This window comes from Scatophagus argus, chromosome 23, assembly GCF_020382885.2.
Source record: "Scatophagus argus isolate fScaArg1 chromosome 23, fScaArg1.pri, whole genome shotgun sequence".
In the NCBI taxonomy this organism is placed as follows: Eukaryota; Metazoa; Chordata; class Actinopteri; family Scatophagidae; genus Scatophagus; species Scatophagus argus.
The window spans coordinates 2180908-2200481 of record NC_058515.1 but is presented as its reverse complement, the minus strand read 5'-3'; the positions used below and the strand labels follow the sequence as shown (position 1 = coordinate 2200481).

The following is a 19574-nucleotide window of genomic DNA, read 5'->3' as shown; positions in this document are numbered from 1 at the left end:
CTCAGGTTTGTAGGTTGTAGAAAAACATGTTATCAAAAACGTTTTATACATACCAGAAAATTTCAGTGGACCGTTGAATGACCAAAAAATGTGGTCATTCAAGGACCAGCTCCTGAAGTGATTGTCTGGTACAAGGTTCATGGTCATTCTGGGCGGAACAAACTGATCTAACGAAAACACTAATCCTGCAGCATGTATAATTAGTCCATTGGGAACTTAAACTGTTGAGTAAATAGCACTTAATTTCCCAAAGGTGAAGATTATCATAGCTCTCAAAACTAAACACCTCACATTCATCAACAATTGAGTTGAAATTTGTTGCCCAGATTATCAATAGAGAGTCCAGTATGGAAGTGGGATAAATGATGAAGGTGTTGTGAGTGGAAGCATTACTCTCCATTTGTCAGTAACATTCATAACTTAACGTGACTCCCACCTGCTCATGGTACATCCATATTGGTCCTCAGAGCGAAGACTGTCAGTCGCATCAGAATCTTTGAATTCCTCACTAAACCCAATTAGGGCTTTTCCATACCAAGTCAAACCATGCCACGCTAATTTGTATTTCTATTATCAGTTCAATCGGACCAAGCTGAGTAGAAACATCACTTGAGGACATTTGCCGTCAGCCTCCCCAACGAGTAACCCTCACCCAACGATTGTTCACAATGATACTGTCAACTTAGACATTGTAATGTAATACCAATCAAATGCTGACAGAGTTTTTGATTTAAATCGGAGAAAAGATTATGATTTATGAAACTTTCATCACCACCATTTAACTCTTAATATTGTTGTGACTTAATCTCTGTAACAAGTTGACTTGAGTACAAAATAGTACAAAATTGTCATGTTGACGTCCCATGAAGAAATGCATAAGTGACTGAAGCTGGTCCGTCCGTCCTCTCCCTCCTCGGTCTGTGTAACAGCTGGGCCTGTCCACCCTTTTTACACTACATCATCTTCATCACATGGGCAGTCTAAGCTTACAGCACACGTTGTCACTGCAGTCTGGCTATTAGTATTAAAATCCTGTTTGAAAGCAAAAACATCTTGGCTTCTGCAGAAACCATTGGCTGCCAGTACTTTATTATACATAATATTTACTCCCTTTCAAGTAGTCAGTATGAAATCAATACATTTAAGAAATCCTATACAAAGTGCTTTTGTCACCAGCTCTCTGAATATCAATTTAAAAAATATTGCCCATATTAGCTGGACTAGGAGCAATTCCTGCCATCATTGATGGCATTAATGAGCGCTTCATTGTTCAGTCAGACATTACTTAACCTCCTGAATGCCCTTTCTTCAGAACCACACCCTGCCACACTCACACACATGCTGAGTGTTCAGAACGTCAGGGGTCAGGATTGTTAGATGTTTTTGTTGTGATGGATGTCTCTGTGGCGGCTCACGACAACACCCAAACACCTGACCGGTTGTGATAGCGGGCAGCATGCTCACAGCGGTTTTCTCTGACAGTGCCACCTTGTCACATCACCCCCTCAACCTGAATGGCTTTGGTGCCATACAGCAAAAGCCACTTGAACACAGAACATAGAGCTTTGCATGCTGTAGTTGAACACTGCTCTGAGCTTTTAAGTTTACTGACAAGACTTCTTTCTGCTTAACTAAATATTTACCATTTAAGATATGAAGTTCCTCATGGATTCATAAAGTAGTCCATTCAGATACTCATTCTTCCAATCATTTATTGCTTCACTCATTTACTGTACTGCTTAATGCTTGTTTGTTTTCTGGCAGCTGTTGTGACAATATCTAAGATCTAACTCATAATGCACCACAAAAGTATGGTGGAGTACAAAGACAAATGTGCATTATTAAATCGGACACACTGCTTTGGTCTCTCAGGTTTGTTATTGTTTTAAAGTGCTCCTCTTACTCTTGTTGGCAGTAGTTTTAATAATCTTTGAACATATGTTTTTGAATCTTTGTAGGTTTCTTCTTCACTAACAGCTTACTGCTGTTTTACTGCTACCGGAATGGCATGTCAGCTCTCTGATTGCTGTTGTCAGAGTTTAGTGTGGTGACTGGACTTCTTTATGTGTTCGGGGTGGCTGGAAATATCCCCTGTGGCTGAAAGTGGGCCAGAGAGATTTGGCTACAACTGAGCCATAGTTGCTGTATGTGTGTGTGTGTGTGTGTGTGTGTGTGTGTGTGTGTGTGTGTCTGTGTGTGAGAGAGAGAGAGATAGAGAGAGAGAAGGTTTAGTGCTGTACAGAAGGATTTGGCCTATGGGAAGCCTAGAATGAGATAACAGACCAGAATATGCAGTATCGGAAATAGTGATATATGAAAATAGTGAAGAATGAAAAAAAAGAGATCTTAAGGGAAAAATTCTCACCCTGCCTTTTTTCCACATCTGCATACACCTGCATGACGTGGCTGTGATGTCGGATTGTCCTCCTGCAATCTCATATTTGGAAAGAGGATTTCAGATGCTGTTAGGTGATCCAGCAATATTTGAACTGAAGTGTGCTGGTGTATGAAGCACTGCTGCAGGGTTTCCCCATAAGAAAACAAATGCTCACCCCATCACAAAGCTAACCTTCCTCACAAACTTCCTCACAAAACAGGACAAGGATCACTTTCACCACAACTGTAGATGATTGAAAGTCTAAGACTCACACATTTGTAAGTCAGTCAACCTGAGGCTTCACTGAAAAAAAAAATCAGAGATGTATACAATATTTGTTTGGGTTTCAGGCTAGCAGTCAGTCAGAAAATGCAACTCCAGGATAAATTAAAAGAACCAGATGCACAAGTAGACATTACACAAACATAGCAGTGAGTCAGTGTGCTTCCAACTCGGTGCAGGACACACAACCGTGTGTCGCACATGGACAGCCAAATCTTTGTGTTTGCAGGGGCAACTGGCGTTTTCTTGACACATGAACGCATGAAGGCGTGCGCACGCGTAGAGAATCCTAAATCTGTAGCTCTGCTAGTGAAGAAAATCATGATGGATTATTATTACTAATTATGATTGTCAGCTTAAGCATCAAAATGGACTGTTGAGACGGACATGTTACACCTGTGTGGGGCTGCACGGTGAAAGGAAACATCAGTACGCCGGAAAGAGTTTTGTGTTTGCTGTATTTAGGCATACCAAGTTTTACCATTCAAGGATAACCGTTATAGATGGTGTTTATAGAAAACTCTACTTTTTGAAATGTTTTCTAAAGAATGTCTTTGGGTTCTGCACCTTCAGGAGCCCTTAATATCTTCCAAAGTCTTTGTAGTTATTCCCTGCTTGCTTCTCAGGGTTTGTATGTATGTGTGTGTGTGTGTGTGTGTCTGTAAGGACCTTTTGCTACTCCTTTTGCTTCTCTTTTCCTGACATGTCAGCTCCTCTGTGAGCTTCTGTGATCCTGGTCACACAGTGACTCGTCACTGTAGACGTGGCCCCTTCAAAAAATGTGGAAAAGCACTAGAAAAACAGGATTGCTCACCTCCTGCTTTAATAATAGCGTGTGAAAATGGTGAGGAATGACAGACCTTTTCTGAGTTATCGTGGTCAAAGTTCAGGTTCTTTTCTCTTCTTCTAGTTTTAAATGAGATGATCTTAGGGTAGTGATAATCTGTTCTCCAAGATGTGTCTGCAACACTAATGTGTTTGCGTGTAGGTACATAGAGGAATGATTTTTTTTTTAAGTGGCTGAACCTGCAGAAACTAGATGTGGAGTCAGATGTGCTGTTTTACAGCACTGCAGGGACAAATCATTTGATCATTCGGCTGCATTGAAAATAGCTGCTGTCCTCGTTTTCAACGGCCTGATGACAAGCTCGTGGGTTCCCTAAATGGGTCAGTTCCGGAGCGAATTGCACTTAGGACTTGGATTTAGGATTGAGAAGCATCTTGACTTTTTGTGTAGTGGTGAATTTGGCTGCGGGTGGTCAAGCCCGAAAGCCTGATGTTGCAGCCCAAATATAAGCTGTAAACTACGCTCCTTTGTGAATTTAATACTTGTGTACTGTTACATATAATACACAGCTCGAATTGCTTGAGTTATTTGCGGCAGTAGGGGAAGTACAGTGAGTGAAAATACAGAACAGTCAAATAAGAACTGAGAAACTGAAACAAATCTAAGTTATGATCGCAGACTTATTTTTAGTCAGCTTTCTGTTTGAGTATAACAGTTCTCAATGAAGTATGCTGATATTAGTTCTTAATCAAGTACTCGTTCTAGGACCATGGCTGTAGCTACCATTGAGGTCCAGACCTCTGTATATTTTCGGAGGTGTATGTAATTTAATTTTAATTTTCATTTAATTTACTTTATTAATCCAAAGCTGGGAAATTACTTCACTGCATTTAACCCGTCACTGATTGAAACACACACACATGCAACATGCAGTGAAACACACAGGAGCAGTGGGCTGCATCAAGCGCCCGGGGAGCATATATTAGGGGTTAAGTGCCTTGTTCAAGGGCACATCAGCTGGCTAATATGGGGGGGGGCGGCATTGTCACTCCACCACAGTCAAATTTTTCCTGCCCGTCTGGGGGGGGGGGGGGGGGGGTGATCGAACCAGCGACCTTCCGACCTTCTCCAACCTCTAGGCCACGGCTGCCCCATAATAAAAGTCTCCTGATCTCTTCTCCTGATCGCTTGCGTCATGCCGTGTTTGTGTATGTGTGCAGGAGAGTGAATGATTGGAGGAGTGAGAGCTCTTAATGTAAATACAAGATCTCTGATCAACTCGGAAGATTTTTGGCCATGTCAACGAACTGGACATACAGCTGAATGCTGCGGGCCGAGAGAGAGAGAGAGAGAGGGAGAGAGAGAGAGAGAGAGAAAGAGAGGGAGGGCTTTACAGCCGGATAGCTTGTAGTTCACAGTTCACACCCCAATCGTGATGTCATTGAACTGACTTGTTAGTTTCACTTTGGTGAATTAACTAGTTAGCTTTTGTAAGTAAACATAATTCCATCCATTAATGTCAGATTGATTAACATTAAACTCAAGTATGAGCACTTAGCTTGCAGTCAGGTTGTTAAAATACATGATAAAATGAGGAAACCCAATTTTTATTGCTTACTATTATCCTAAGCATTATTATTTGGAGCATTGTCTGTCAGTTTAATATTCACATAAAATATATAAGCTAAAACTTTCTTTCCTCTTCTGACAGTCAAAATGAAAAGGCTGTCAGCTTAAGCTCAGCTTTGGTAAGAGAGGAAACACTGGAGAAGCTGAGGGGAGTGAGGCAAAGAGAGAAGGTGAGGAAGATGAGAGAGGAAGAGAGGATATTGTCCACTGTGTCCAGCGCAGGATTAGCATGCGGTGCTGCATTGTCAATTTTGAAAATAGAATTATTACTCATTGCAGTGAGTCTCCATAGAAATGGCTGAACCCTGACCCAACACCACCCTCTATCTTTACTTGATGCCCACGGCCTTCTCCATGACACACAGACTTACAAAACTGACCAGTTGCCCATAATTGGGTATGGGTACATTTCAAAGATGTTTGTACTGAAAATTTTAATTGTGTTCAAAATTTAATGTCAGTGTAGGTTCTGAGTCATCTGGGTCATGGCAGTTGAAGTGATAGAAGCGAAGGCAGCCAGATATCTTTTTTAAGGGATATTTTTAACTCAAGTGTATGAAGAAAATAAAATAATCATGTGTGTACAGTATGGTTATTTTAAGCATGTCACCCATCCCCCATATATAATAATATATTATGTACACATATTATCACTTAAAACAGTTAAGGATACATCTAATTCTCTTGAAGTGGCTTCGGTTGTTAAATTAGCATACAGGCAGCGAAGCAATGAAAGGAAATGAAGGAAAGCGTGGCGAGGAAAAGATCAGTTGCGTGTGGTCGCGGAGAGGCAGCGCTCATTCTATAAATCCTGTTATGTCACAGATTAGCAGCGTGCCATCCAGGCATCCAGGTGGAAAGGATGATGTAGGAAGAAGGGAGGGAAGTCCACGTTCATCTGGTGACCATGAAGATTACTGCCCTTTTAAAAGCACATCCCACTGGTCTCGTTAGGATTAGAGACTTGTAAACCCAGGCGTGATTGGAGATGGTGTCATCATATCTGGTTGGAACCAAAATTGGATTACAAGGAAGCAGGATCCTGTTCCATTGGTGCAAGTTGAGACAACCCTCACTGCTTACTCTAAATTAAAGAGTTTTGGTCTAGACTTCTGTAATTGGAAACTGTCATGAGACAGTGGCCCTATATAAATAAATAGAATTAAAATTGAATGGAGAACCAAATGATAAATTTGCATGGCAGCATTTTGATTGGTCTTTGGCTGGAGACTAGTTCTTGATTTGTCCAATCAGGTGACAGTTTGGTGCACAGGTTACAATCCACTTAACAATCCACGTTACTGATAATAATAAACTTTATTAGTTAGACATTGTTTAGACATTGTTGCTGTATATTGTTATATTCCACAGCACAGAACTTAGTATTTTGTGTTCTATTCTTCCCTTTTTGCTTTTTTTTTTAAGACTGATATGCAGGAGGTCACGTTATGAACATGTATTTGTCTGAGGTGTCCCCAAAGGACCCCACCTTAAACCCTAGCACTGTTACTGTTTGCTAACAACAATATCTATGATGTACGATATGATCTATGATATACCAGAAACTATTCTCTATGGCAGGGTGAAACTGTGGTATTGGCAGGAAATAGAACCTGTAATGGAAACCCTCCAAAGTATGAGTGTGCTCCTTTGAAGAGCAAATTCCCTCGTAGTGGCACATAGTGGATGTTAACGTTTATACTTCGCATCTTCTTGATTGAGTAATAACAACGCTTCTCCACAGTGAGTCAAATAAACGAATTCAGGGCCCTTTTGATTGGCTTGGAGCAGTGTGACTGTGTGTGATGCTTTGACTGTTTGTTTTGTGTTTTTTTGTGTTTTTTTTTTTGTTTTTTGTACTCTATATAGACAGTAGACAAAGTATTGGGACATGTGACCATTACACCAACTGGAACTTTAATGACATTGCATTCTGTATACCAAGAGCTTTGCCGCGATAATTGCTTCCACTCTTCTGGGAAGGTTTCCACAAGATTTTGGAGTATTTCTGCCCATGTTTTTGCCTTTTCATGCAGTAGAGCAACAGTACGGCCCGTCTCCGTTTCAGTTCATCCCAAAGGTGTTCGATGCAGTTGAGGTCAGGGCGGGCCAGTCAGGTCCCTCCACACCAAACTCATCCAGGCATGTCTTTATGGACCTTGCTTTGTGCACTGGGGCACAGTCATGCTGGAACAGGTCTTCCCTAAACTGTTGCCATTAAGTTGGAAGCACAGCATTGTCCAAAATGTTTTGGTATGCTGAAACATTCCTGTTCGCTGGAGATAAGGTCCCTAACCCAACCCCTAAAGAAACAGCCCCATACCATGCCTGAATTCAATAATAAAGAGGTCTGACCTACACTTTTGTATATATAGTGTATTGTATATACATATGTTATATTTAAATGATGTCCATGTATTTCATTCAGCAAAACCTTTAAAGAATGTGCTCTCAGTGGCTCTCCTGTATTTAAATAAATAACTGGAATTAACAACATAAATTAAAGATACATAACTGTCAAGTCGTTAATGGGAAAGACTGTGTGGATATGTTCCTGACTTTATGTGCTGAATACTTTTAACCTGGAAAAGCACCTGCTACTATCTGACAGTGCCGAACACACAGTGCCTTTGTAATTTATGGTGTTTATTGCATGTATGTTTCTCTCTTTCTCTCTCTCTCTTTCATCCTCTCTGTTCTGTCTACCTCTTCTTCCCCCCCTTCACCCAGCCGACTATCAGCAGGATGGTTCTCCCTTGCAAGTCGGGTCCTGCTCAAGGTTTCTTCCTGTTAAAAGGGAGTTTTTCCTTGCCACTGTCTGCTTGCTCGGGGGTTCAGGCTCTGGGTCTCTGTAAAACATCTAGAGACAATTTTGATTGTCTAAGGTGCTATATAAATAAATAAATTGAATTAAAATTGAATGCCATTGTTTTTCTGCTTCAGTATAGCAAAAGTGACTTTATGTTTAAGAGCATAACAGCTTTAATGTGATGGATCGCAGTGTCAACATAGCTAACACATACTGTATCAACAGCAGGCCTGGAGATGTCCCATGGGTGTCTTTATATTCATCTCCTGACTACAGTATACTGTGATATCCTGTGAATGTTTCTTATGCTGCTCATTTGTTCCCATGAGGACAGAGACAGCAGAGGCAAATAGAGGCACTATTTAATGTAGAATTGCTGTGGAGAGGTTTGAAGAATTTCAGGAGGGCTCAGTAGACACATGTGACAGATGTGTTGTTTTTGTCTCCACAGATCACCAGAAGTTGGAGCGAGAGGCCAGGATCTGCCGCCTGCTCAAGCATCCCAACATTGGTAACTAGTGCCACCATTATATGTGCTGTGTGTGTGTGTGTTCTGTCCTCCCTCTGATCATGTCACACGGAGAATTATATTTCATATATATGTCCATGTGTTTCAAAACAAAAGTTAGCCAGAAGATTGTTTTCCTCCTAAGTACTTTTGACCGCATACTATATCTGGAAGGAAGCCACAGTGTTTGTTTGTCTTCTATACAACACACGTGTAACCATAGAAATAAACATTTTTTGGCTCGATTCTGCTGACATGCCCACACATAAACTTGTTTTGTCACTTTGGAGCAGAGACGATTTTATTTGTATGTTCTCGAATCACAAGTTTGCCTTTAAGACAGGTTACGTTCGTGAGAAGCATGTGGGCCTTTGCATCATGTAGGGTACAATATTTAACATGAGATACATGTCAGTAATTTTTATGAATTCATAGGAGATGCACCTTAATCTTAACCCTAAAGCTATGTTTCAACCTACTTTAGACCTGCGTGAACACCATAGCCTCTCATTCTTTTGAGTGAAGCAGCCTCCACGATGCAGCATGTGGCAATGGGCTGCATTCATTTAACCTTGAACCTCAAAATAACACTAGAAGCATTTTGTAATGTCGATGCCGAATATCTGTTGTTCACCTTGTTGTGATGAAAGAACATTCATAGTCTTAGAGTTATAAAACCCTGTCTGAGTATTTTGCTTCTGTATTTGGGCATCTGAAAAGCTTTTATTCTCATAGAGGTTTTACGCAAACTTGCCAAACCCCAGCTGTCAGAGTACACCAACGGGCAAAGTGTCTATAGCTGTTCAGTGCAGCCACACTCAGTGACAGGATGGAAATCTCACAGTTCATTCAGAGAGAGAGGATGTGATAGTGTTTAAATATGTGGATAACAGAGCACATTCTTAGATTGTCTGTCCTGCAGGGCATTTATAGAGTTTAACTTCTTTACTGTCGGAAAAAAATCTAAAAAACAATCCTGTGTAAAGACTAAAAAAGAGAGACTGTTTTCAACCTTGGTTGCTGTCTCATTTGTGCACAGCTGGTTAAACATGATGTGAAGGGAGGTTCGGTGTGTTACAGAAGTGGTTGGACACAGTACCTTAATTAATTCCTACTTCTAAGCATGGTTTCTGAAGATATTCAACCAACAATTCTGATGAGGCATACCAACCCTTAACCCTAACCACTGATGCATAATAAGTTCTACCTTAAGCAATATTGTTGTGGTTAGCATCATTCAGTTACACTATACTCCAGCTTGTGCAAACATCTGCTCCCTTGCACCATCCCCAGTACACACACACACAAACACACACACACCGCCCTCCATCCTGGCTTCAGGAGCCATGAAGGCCGAGAAACTATAATTACCACCTCAGTAACGTCTTCATTACGCAGTGAAAACTGGCATTTATTTGTTGTTTGGTTCCTTTTCTTGTAGTGAAAATGAGGGATGGCTGGTGACAAATGAATGGAGGATGGCAGGGGTAATTTGGTTTGCTGATCTATTGTCCTGGAGTGAGAAAAGGAGAGGAGGGTTTAATTAAGAGAGGGTTATTTTGCAGGTTTGTGTTGCCATGTCTGCAACCAGAACCAAACCAAGGCTTTACTTCAGAGCCACATGGTTGTTTTATTTTTGACACTGGCAACTTTACTAAGAGGTCTGCTCCAAATTACGAAAGAAGAGCTTTAGCTATTACTCTGTTTCACTGGGTTGATATGGCAAGTACGTAGATAAGTATATCTACATGCTCGCCATGTCAACCCAGTGAACCCAGTTCTGATTCTGATTCTGAAACCATTGTCCAACTGACAGTGGATTCTGAGGCTGACACAGATATTAGAAAGGAATAAATGATGCTGATCATTGATAATACTAATGCTAAATGTTCGACTCCCGGTCTGGGGGTTCTGTGTGGAGTTTACATGTTCTCCCTGTGCCTGCGTGGGTTTTCTCTGGGTTCTCTGGCTTCCTCCCACGATCCCTAAAACATGCACTTTAGGTTAATTGGCTACTCTACATTGCTCCTACAGTTGGTGTGCATGTGTGAGTGTGTAAGCCCTGCAATTGAATGGCGACCAGTCCAGGGTGTACCCCGCCTCTCGCCCGTAGCCATCTGGGATAGACTCCAGTCCCCCCGTGACCCTGATGGATAAGTGGTATAGAAAACATCACTGAAATCTAAATATTTAACTTCTGTTCTTTGTTTTGTTTTTTTATTTTCCAGCTTAAATGACCACTGTCACTAGCAGCTTCATGAGCTAGCTCCGTGAGCCTTGTTGAAAAATCTGTCCCTGGCTGGCTTATTAACATTTCCAGCTAACGTGTTTTGAGACGAGAACCAAGAGGTCTATAATATTTACTGGCTGCATATGTGATTCCACGCTGAAACACTGAGGCTAAAGCTAACATGCCCTGGGAAGAAAGCTCTCGTTCTCATTATCTGTAAGAAGCCATGCTGGACATGTTCATTATTTTGATTAGTGATCAGTGATCAATAGTCTGAGCTTTCCTTTAAAACATTACATGATAGTAATAAAACAATGACACCCTTACATTAACAACAGCTTGTCAGATCCTCTGAGACCTTCTTATAACATAGAATTTAGAACACTGATTGACCCCAGCTTTTCACTGAGGTGTCTCTTTCTCACACAGTCCCCCTTTCCCTGGTCTCATTTCCCTGTTCACTGCACTGCTGCAAACAGCTGAAATGACTATAAAAAAACCACTTGACTTGACTTAAATGTCAATCAGGAGACGTGCCAGCAGAAATGTTTTTTTCCACATAGCATCCTATGCTTTGGTCTGTTTGTCTTTAAACTGAAAGTGGAATGAGTTTTTTTTTTTTCCCCAGAAGCACCCTACTTCACTTTCATGCAGTCAGACACATTCACAGTACAATCAGCCTCTCGCTGTTGGATGAATTACCAGTGGATTCAGGAAAAATAGCAGAGAAGTAGCAGCTGATGTGTTCCCTGCTGACCTGAAGCTAAACACAAACCAGTGTTTGTCGGTCATTAAAGTACAGAGCCAAAATCAATTGTAGCCAAGCTTTCCATTCTACCTCTTAAAACTGCATCATGGTGGCTCTAAGTGGTAACTGATTGTGTTTACTGTCCTGAGGGTTGGGTGTCACAGTAGCGTTTTTATCAGAGATGAATCCAATCAAACCAGACATCAAAGCTAAATCCTTAGGAAGCACTGATAAAACCCTTTTAGCTTTCTCTTTCAACTTTTCTAAATAACCACAGATACAAATAATTACAGCTCAAAGATGCACAGCCAAATGAACCAACCTAGCATCTGCATCACAAGGTGTGTTGCACCAGGTATGATATCAAATCACGCAAATTAACTCAAACACATGGTACAATTTATCTGCTTTTTGAAAACCAGAATACAGAGCTTACGTTGCAGTAGATGCTCCTTGTCAGAGGCATCATGTTAATCTCAGTTTCACCCTCTTTGTCACTTCATACCATGTCATTTTATGTCCATTAGGCACCGGAGCTCATTGGCTCAGTGGAACCTCTCTGCTGGCAGAGCTCTTACCTCTTACCTGTCCTGCCTTCGTCTTCCACTTGTTCAGCAAAGTGAAAGAGACAGCCCTTGCTCCCTGACATTCATGCCCATTCAGATCACCTGAACGCCAGAAATAGAAACGCTGCAGTGATGTGCAGAGTTCAATGTCTGCCAACAAATTCAAATGCAGAGGCATGTTAGCGAGTTTGAATATGATAAACGTGGCTTGAAACAATGTTGTCCTGTTGTCCTAATGTTCCTGTCATGGTGAGTTCACTGGATGTGGAGCTTTTCTATAAAGCATGCAAATAAGCAGCGCTAAATGCACCATACAATGCTATATTTACAGTGTTGATAGGTAGCTGTTCAAAAGGAAGAAGAAAAAAACAGTAAAAAAAATAATGTAAAACATCATGGTTTAAAGAAGGCAATACAATTCAATTCAGTTTATTTGTATAGCGCCAATTCACAACAAAAGTTATCTCATGACACTTTCCAATTAGAGCAGGTCCAGACCAAACTCTTAAATTAAACTGTAATACAGAGAACCTCACAGCAGATCCCGGCTCAAGATGGGCGGCCAATACAGTGTGTTCATTTGTGTTGGGAGGCTTTTTTGTTTTGTTTTGGACACTGAACTCTAAGATGCCGACGCTGGACTGCATGGCAGTTCTGTTGCTCTGTTGTGTGTGTGTGTTTGCACCAGTTGTAATATGTTTTGTCCATTAAGGTAGAAAATTATGTGAAGTCCTCTTAGCGTGTTTAGCAATCATGGCAAGCTAAGGACTGTCACATCAATGAAAGAGATGGAAAAAACAAATCCAAGCAGACACAGTGTTTTAGATTTTGACACCTTAGTTTTTCCACAATTTGCATCAGCGGAACATGATTATTCACAGTAATTTGCTTTGCATCAGAAATGGGGCTGCTAAATTCATGAGTGATGCCTAAAACTCTCAAACACGCTTTATACATTGAGAAGACAGCAGTTCACTGGTGTTCAGCGTTCAGTTTGTGTTTGAATGAAAGTGCTCATAAATCACTCTGGTCCTGATTGATGCCAATGTGGCAGGTTTCAGAAATAACTTCGATTTTTCTTTTTTCTTTTTTTTCTCCCTCCTTCACAGTGCGGCTCCATGACAGCATATCAGAAGAAGGATTCCACTATCTGGTCTTTGACTTGTAAGTACAGGCCTGTTGTGTCTGTATGTTCAGGAGAGGTGAAATCTGACAGCTCTTTGTTCGATCTGTCTCACTGATGAAATGAGTGTTAAGGTGTGTGTAGATGAGTATAGGCAGTCGTGATGTATTATAAGCCCCCATCGGTCAAACTGTTTTATAACTAGTCAAAGCCATCCATTAGATTCAAGATTCGAAGATTTTTATTGTCAGTTCACTATATGTGCAGGACATACAGGAGAATTGAAATACTCTCTCTCACCTTATTACTGATGCCATGCAATTAAATTAAAAAAATGAGAAAAAGATTAAAAAAAAATATAGCAGTATGTATAGCAGGGGGAGTATGACAGTGGACAGAGTTCAGCATCCTGACAGCCTGCTGGATGAAGCTGGTCAGCAGTCTTGTGGAGCAGGCTTGGAGGGAACCTTTTCCCTGAGGGCGGGAGGCTGAAGGGGGGGAGTGTGAGGGACGGGAGGTGTCACCGGCGATGCTGAAGGCTCTGCGGGTTGAGGCGGGTGCGGAGAATGTCCGTGAGGGAGGGCAGAGGGTCGCCGATGATCTTGCTGTGACAGACTGTGACAAATTTCAAGCTTGTTAGTCAACACGAGCTCACCGCTTCATTTCCTCTGCAATTCATGTGTTTTCTCCTGAACTGTAAAATGGGAGCTATCAGCCTCGTTCCCTACAGCGTGACGCATTATACTGATTTGAACAGAAACAACTTGGTGTGCTGATATGACTGCGAAGTGCGCTCTTACATGCCAGCATTGAAAGTGCCAGCTGTAAATGTGCTCTTTATTTAACTCAGGCTCCTCTGTAATCTCGTCATGATCCATCACATCTGTGTTAACGAATCAGTCACTAATGTTTCCTCGTTGTAACCCTAACATCCTGGGCTTTCTCTGTCAATTCATTTAGTCTTCTTTCAGATTGCTCCCCCCTCACCATTAATGCTATTTCATGATTAACTGCTTTCCTGCCTGTACAACATCCACTGCATGTCTGCCCGTCCTGGGTGAGGGATCCCTCCTCTGTTGCTTTCTCCCATTTTTTTTTTGTTAAAGGTTTCTTCTGGGAGTTTTTCCTTAGTTGACGTGAGGGTCTAAGGCCAGAGGATGTTGCTATGATGTTACGTAAAGCCCTTTGAGACAAACTGCTTGTAAAAATGGGCTATACAAATAAAGTTGTCTTGTCTTCATTCCTCCTCTCTCTTCTGCAGTACATTGCCAGCTGCTGTTTGCATTCCAATTAAGAAATAAAATTGTTTTAAAATTATTTTAAACGCTGCATTTACTTTGACTAAGGACAATAAAAGAAGCACAACACAGGGATAAATAGCCTTAGTTTTGTTTTTTTTTGTTTGTTTGTTTTTTTTTTCTTTTCCAAAGTAGAAAACCTGCCTGGAAGGATGACAGCAGCACAGTAGGGTAATACCAATTGACTGATCTGAGGTGTTATTAATCCTATATTTATTGAACAGAATGAATTAATTTTGGCAGAAGGAGCAGGAGCAGAGAAAATCATGATACACATCGTGTTTGGGTCACTTTCTAGCTACCGAACAATACAGAACAACAGCGGCCTTTTTGCCAGTCACTGCAGCAAAGTCATTAAAAGTTGAAACGAAGACTCAAACAGCTAATGGTCACGGAAAATATTTTGGTTTTTTAAGTCATTCTTCATGTTTTGTGCAAATTGACCCACTGACTTACTTTGAAAAACTTTTTAAAGGCAACTTTTAGTTTGAAAGATGTGTTTACCAGAAACGTTGCATTATAGGAATTGTGGGATGTGATATTTTTGAAGATTGACCTGCTTAATATATCTACTGCATGAAGTCTTTGCACCTAATAAAAAGTAATAAAAGAAATCTCCAGTGTCCCCCTGAGCTCAACTACTTTCCTTGGGTGATACCTGCTGTACATGAACATACGTTCTCTGAGGCCTAAAGGCTGAGTGACTGCGTAATGTTACAGCCCTCCATTATTATTACACCTCCGTCCTTTTATATTCCAGTCTGCATTGCTCATTTGGAAAGACCTCATAACCTCATCGAGAGACATGGAAAGCACTTCCAGCTGAATAAACGATGTCCACATACTGTGTGAGCCTATCTGCTGAAATATCAGTGATTTCACCATTTAGGCACAGAGTCATTCTTTTGATCCAGTTAATCTGAATTAAAAAAAATCAGTTCCAGGTGAGGTTTGTTGTTATGAAGCTTTTTTCCTTTCCAGATGCTGAAATGAGCATCTGTGATTTTGCAATTCTAATGTTTTCTTCCACCTCATTCTTCATCATTTCTTTATCCTTCAGAGTTACCGGTGGCGAGCTGTTTGAGGACATTGTTGCCAGAGAGTACTACAGCGAAGCCGATGCCAGGTCAGTGCAATGCTCTGCTATACTGGTGATTTTGAATTTATGTGATGTGAAACCCCCCATTTAATCTACTTTTACAACAAAAAAAAATATAGAACAGTATACATCTATGCAAGTGGCCTACCTTTCAGTGTGTGTTTGAATTTGAATATATGCAGCGTACACTCAGACAAAATTACAGCCCTTTGCTCATTATGCAGTGGATAAAGCAGTCCATAAGTGTTTTTCCTGTTGTGCTGCCTTTTATGATAGAAACCTCTCAACCTTTCAACATATCTTATTCTACCCGTGTCCTTTCATTATGGACGTACTTTTCCCAGTTTTTCCTCCTCACCGTCTATTAAAAATCCACTCCAGAAAGAACCCTGTCTGATGGTTTGTACAAGTTGTTTTTTTTTTTTAAATAAAGGAAGCATAAGAGCAGCTTAAGGGTCTTTTGATACCAGTTTTACAAGACAGTTGTTCATTCAGTTGTACAAAGACACCTTTAGATTTTAAGGATCTGGATTCTGTTTTGAAGTGGATTTTATCGATTTGTAAAAATAATTTTAGGTGACATCTGAAGGCGCTTCGTGGAAGAAAAGAATCTGCATGTGTCCTTTTGTGTTTTCTCTACTTGTTAAATCCCTTGAAAGAACAGTTCACCAACTCGAGTGATGTGATGATCGGTCTCATGTCTGTGTGTTCAGTTCTGACGTGGCTAGGATAACTTAGCATCAAGACTGAAAGCGGGAGGAAACTGCTAGTCTATGTCTGTCCAAAATACATCTGGAGCTCACTGGTCACTGATGATTGGTAGACACAGAAGTATAGGGGAGATGTCAAAATAGTTTCAACGCCTAAACCCCCCAGATTTAAAACTTTTTAGATATCTGTTCATATTAAACAGAAAAGGTACATTGTGTAAATAAGACAACTATAGAGGTGTTTGTAATCTATTCTTGGACAGAGTCAGGCTGGCTTTTCCCCCTGTTTCCAGTCTTTATGCTAAGCTAGGCTAACTGCGTCCTGACAGATAAAGTTCTTTTCATCTCACTCATGAGAAATGAATTATCATATTCCCTGGAGTGCTGAACTATTCCTTTAAGCTGTGTGCTTCCTCAATCAAATGTTGTTATTTCATGTGTTTGGTGTGCCCCGTCTTCCTTTTCTTGTTTTTTCCTTTGTTTCCTGGTGTTTACCTGTTTCCCTCTTCCTCTCCTTTCTGTTTCTGGCCTGGTCTCTCTCTCTCTCTCTCTCCTCCACAGTCACTGCATACAGCAGATTCTAGAAAGTGTAAATCATTGCCACATAAATGACATAGTGCACAGGGACCTAAAGGTTAGTAAATTTCAACAGTAACAGCAAAAAAGACGCAGGCCTGCCCACCTGTGGCACCGCACTTCGCTCCCACACTGCCTGATCAATCGACCAATGATTGACCATTGAAATCCTCCAAAGCCACAGCCCCTCCTCCACCAGTTACCCTCACACAAAGCTGTCTGACAGGAATGTTTTTGGGCCCCCCCCCACACACACAAATCCACCTGCTGCAGGGTGTTGTGGGCAGGTTGGCTGGAGAAGAGGTTGTAGGTCATGTAGTATCGGGTGCAGGAGGCTGGAAGATACTGTCATAGCCTGCCTGCCCCTCCTGTATGCCAGAGCACAAAGTGCATGTAACATCTGTCCTAAACCATGCTCTGACACAGCCACTGAGAGGCTGACAGCTGAGAGAGGAAGAGGAGGACAAAGAGTACCATCTGTGGAAGTGTTTGGCAATTTATATTCCGAATTATGACTCCAAAGTTGTCCATTTTTTTATGAAAATGCTGATTTATGCTTTGATTTGTCAAAACTCCAATTAGTGTTTTAACCTCAACCACCGCAACATAAACATGTAATGTACATTGAATATCAGAATGAATAAGATATGTGAATACGTGTATAAACTGTCTTCTTTTAAAACATGGTATTAACATGGATTTAGGGGAATATTTAATATTCACTTCTTCAGTCAGTGTTGGAAGTGTCATTTAAATTAAGTTCTGTTTTCTTATTGTACTGATGATCTGTATAGGAAAAGTCCAAAAAGAGATACGTTTATATCAACTATAATCATGATCTGACATGTTAACATATTAAATTATACACAAATGATCATCACAAATTAACAGAACATTTTCTGTTTTATTTAACATATGATTTAATGCATGTCAAACCCAAATGCATTAAATTTGGCTGATTTTAAAGTGTTCAGGGTTTGACAGTGTAACCAGTCCGCACTCATTGTCAAGTTACTGTTATCACAGGAACTGAGCTACTCAGTGAGAACTCCAGGGTGTGTTGTGATTTTGGACTGAGTTACAGGTTTTAGTCAGTTTGCGTGTAGCATAGTGTTGTGTTATCTTTAATATTCCTTCAACGTTTTTAACTGACTGTGGCTCTTCAGTTGCATAGAATTCCTGATAGACTCAAAGCAGTAATGTTTTCCACAGGCCATGGAAAAGAACTTGCCTTCAAGTTATTCTGGCTTTTATTTTTGCAAGTTGACCCACTGACCCACTTTGAAAAACTTGTAAAAGCAAATTGATGTTACCCTTGATTACCCACTGCTGGCTTATTACTGGGAACCAGTAACAGATTCAAACCACACCCTCCGTCAGCTCCTCCGTCTCCCTCCTCAGTCTCTCAGGCTTCAGCCTCCAGTTGGCCAGGAGCTAACACCACTTCTGTTTTGAGACTCGGGCAGAGAACTGGCCATGTTGTGTGAGTAGTAGGCAAATGACAAATTTCACACAGTTCTTTTTTTATTCGTGTTGGGGTCCATGGCAGCATGCATCAGTAGGTGACTGTGGTAACTAACACACACACATATTTATATGTGTGTGTGTGTGTATATATATACAAATACATATATATATATATATATACACACACCAAATTTGAGCTTTGAGTAAATGGTCCATTTTGTCAAAATACCCCTCATTATGGCTGCTGTGTAGGGTCTTGGGCAAAGGTACTGTAAAGTCACACCACTAATATGGCCACCCACTCCCCAAGTGTCAAAGCAAGCTCACAGCCATAGACAGTGTAGTAGATAGCTTGTCACTAACACATGACCCCCTGGTGTTTGCATGCAGTCATTGCATTCAACAGATCCTAGAGGCTGTGCTCCACTGCCACCAGATGGGTGTGGTCCACCGCGACCTCAAGGTAAGTGGATTCACCTTAAAGACCAAAGAAATACAGATCATTCTTTCCTTTGTGCCCCGTGGCCTCTCTCTCTCTCCAACATGTCTTACCCCTCCTCTGCCTTTATTTCTCCATGTGTTTGTTTTTTCTTGCTGATGTAAATCTACTCTCAGTTCTTTTTAAAAATTATATTGCACCCTTACATTTTTCGGGGTCATTTTTTGATAAATAATTAACTTCATCCTTCCACTCAGCAGACCGTCCACTTGCCCCCACAATGATCCCCAAAATAAGACTTCACTTACTCTAAGAATGACTCTAAGACAATACAAATGTAGGCTATAATGAGCCTCTAAAAGATGAATTGTACAAGTGCATGCGCAGAGCAATGGCATTGGAAAAAGTAGTAATACTTCTGAAAATGCTGGAAGAACAAACAAGGAGAGCGACCATTTTGTTCATTTATTTCAACACTGTATAACATCACACATGTTCTTCAAAACAACATGTATTTGTTTTTGGGAAATAAAAGATTTCCCAAAAACAAATTACTATTATCAAGACAATGGATGACGTATGCTTTGAAGTTACAGTCATTTACATTGACTGTGCTGCATTAAATGCCTGGCCTGATTTAATGTGCAGCCTTGCAGCTAATTAATTGTTCACATTGTTCTTTATTAAAGTGAGGCCACACTGCCATGCATCCACAAGATGTTAGACATGTATGCTTGTATCTAAACAAACCAACATGATGCTGGTACATTTTTGTGGTACATAGGTCATAGGTCCTATGAGATAGCTGTATCCTTGCAGATATGTAGCCTTTAATAATATAGGGGTTAATTTCTGTAAAAAAACGATAACCAGAACTGAAATTCAGTTGTTTTTTAAAGGTACCTTCCTTTTAGTGAGGTTTATTG

At 40.8% G+C, this 19574-nt stretch overlaps 1 protein-coding gene across 8 annotated transcripts in view; it reads left to right on the top strand.

Annotated features, from left to right (window-relative positions):
• The window catches only part of camk2d1 (calcium/calmodulin-dependent protein kinase (CaM kinase) II delta 1), a 76015-nt gene that overhangs the window by 24589 nt on the left and 31852 nt on the right, over nt 1-19574 (top strand). For 4 of the 8 annotated variants that reach the window (XM_046380294.1, XM_046380293.1, XM_046380297.1 and 1 more), the window contains exons 3-6: nt 8336-8395; nt 13046-13100; nt 15418-15483; nt 16728-16800. In XM_046380294.1, coding sequence (XP_046236250.1) covers nt 8336-8395; nt 13046-13100; nt 15418-15483; nt 16728-16800 — 254 coding nt within the window. Of the gene's footprint in view, nt 1-8335; nt 8396-13045; nt 13101-15417; nt 15484-16727; nt 16801-18599; nt 18673-19574 lie in introns of all 8 variants that reach the window. The other 4 variants (XM_046380295.1, XM_046380292.1, XM_046380290.1 and 1 more) reach the window with 1 other exon arrangement.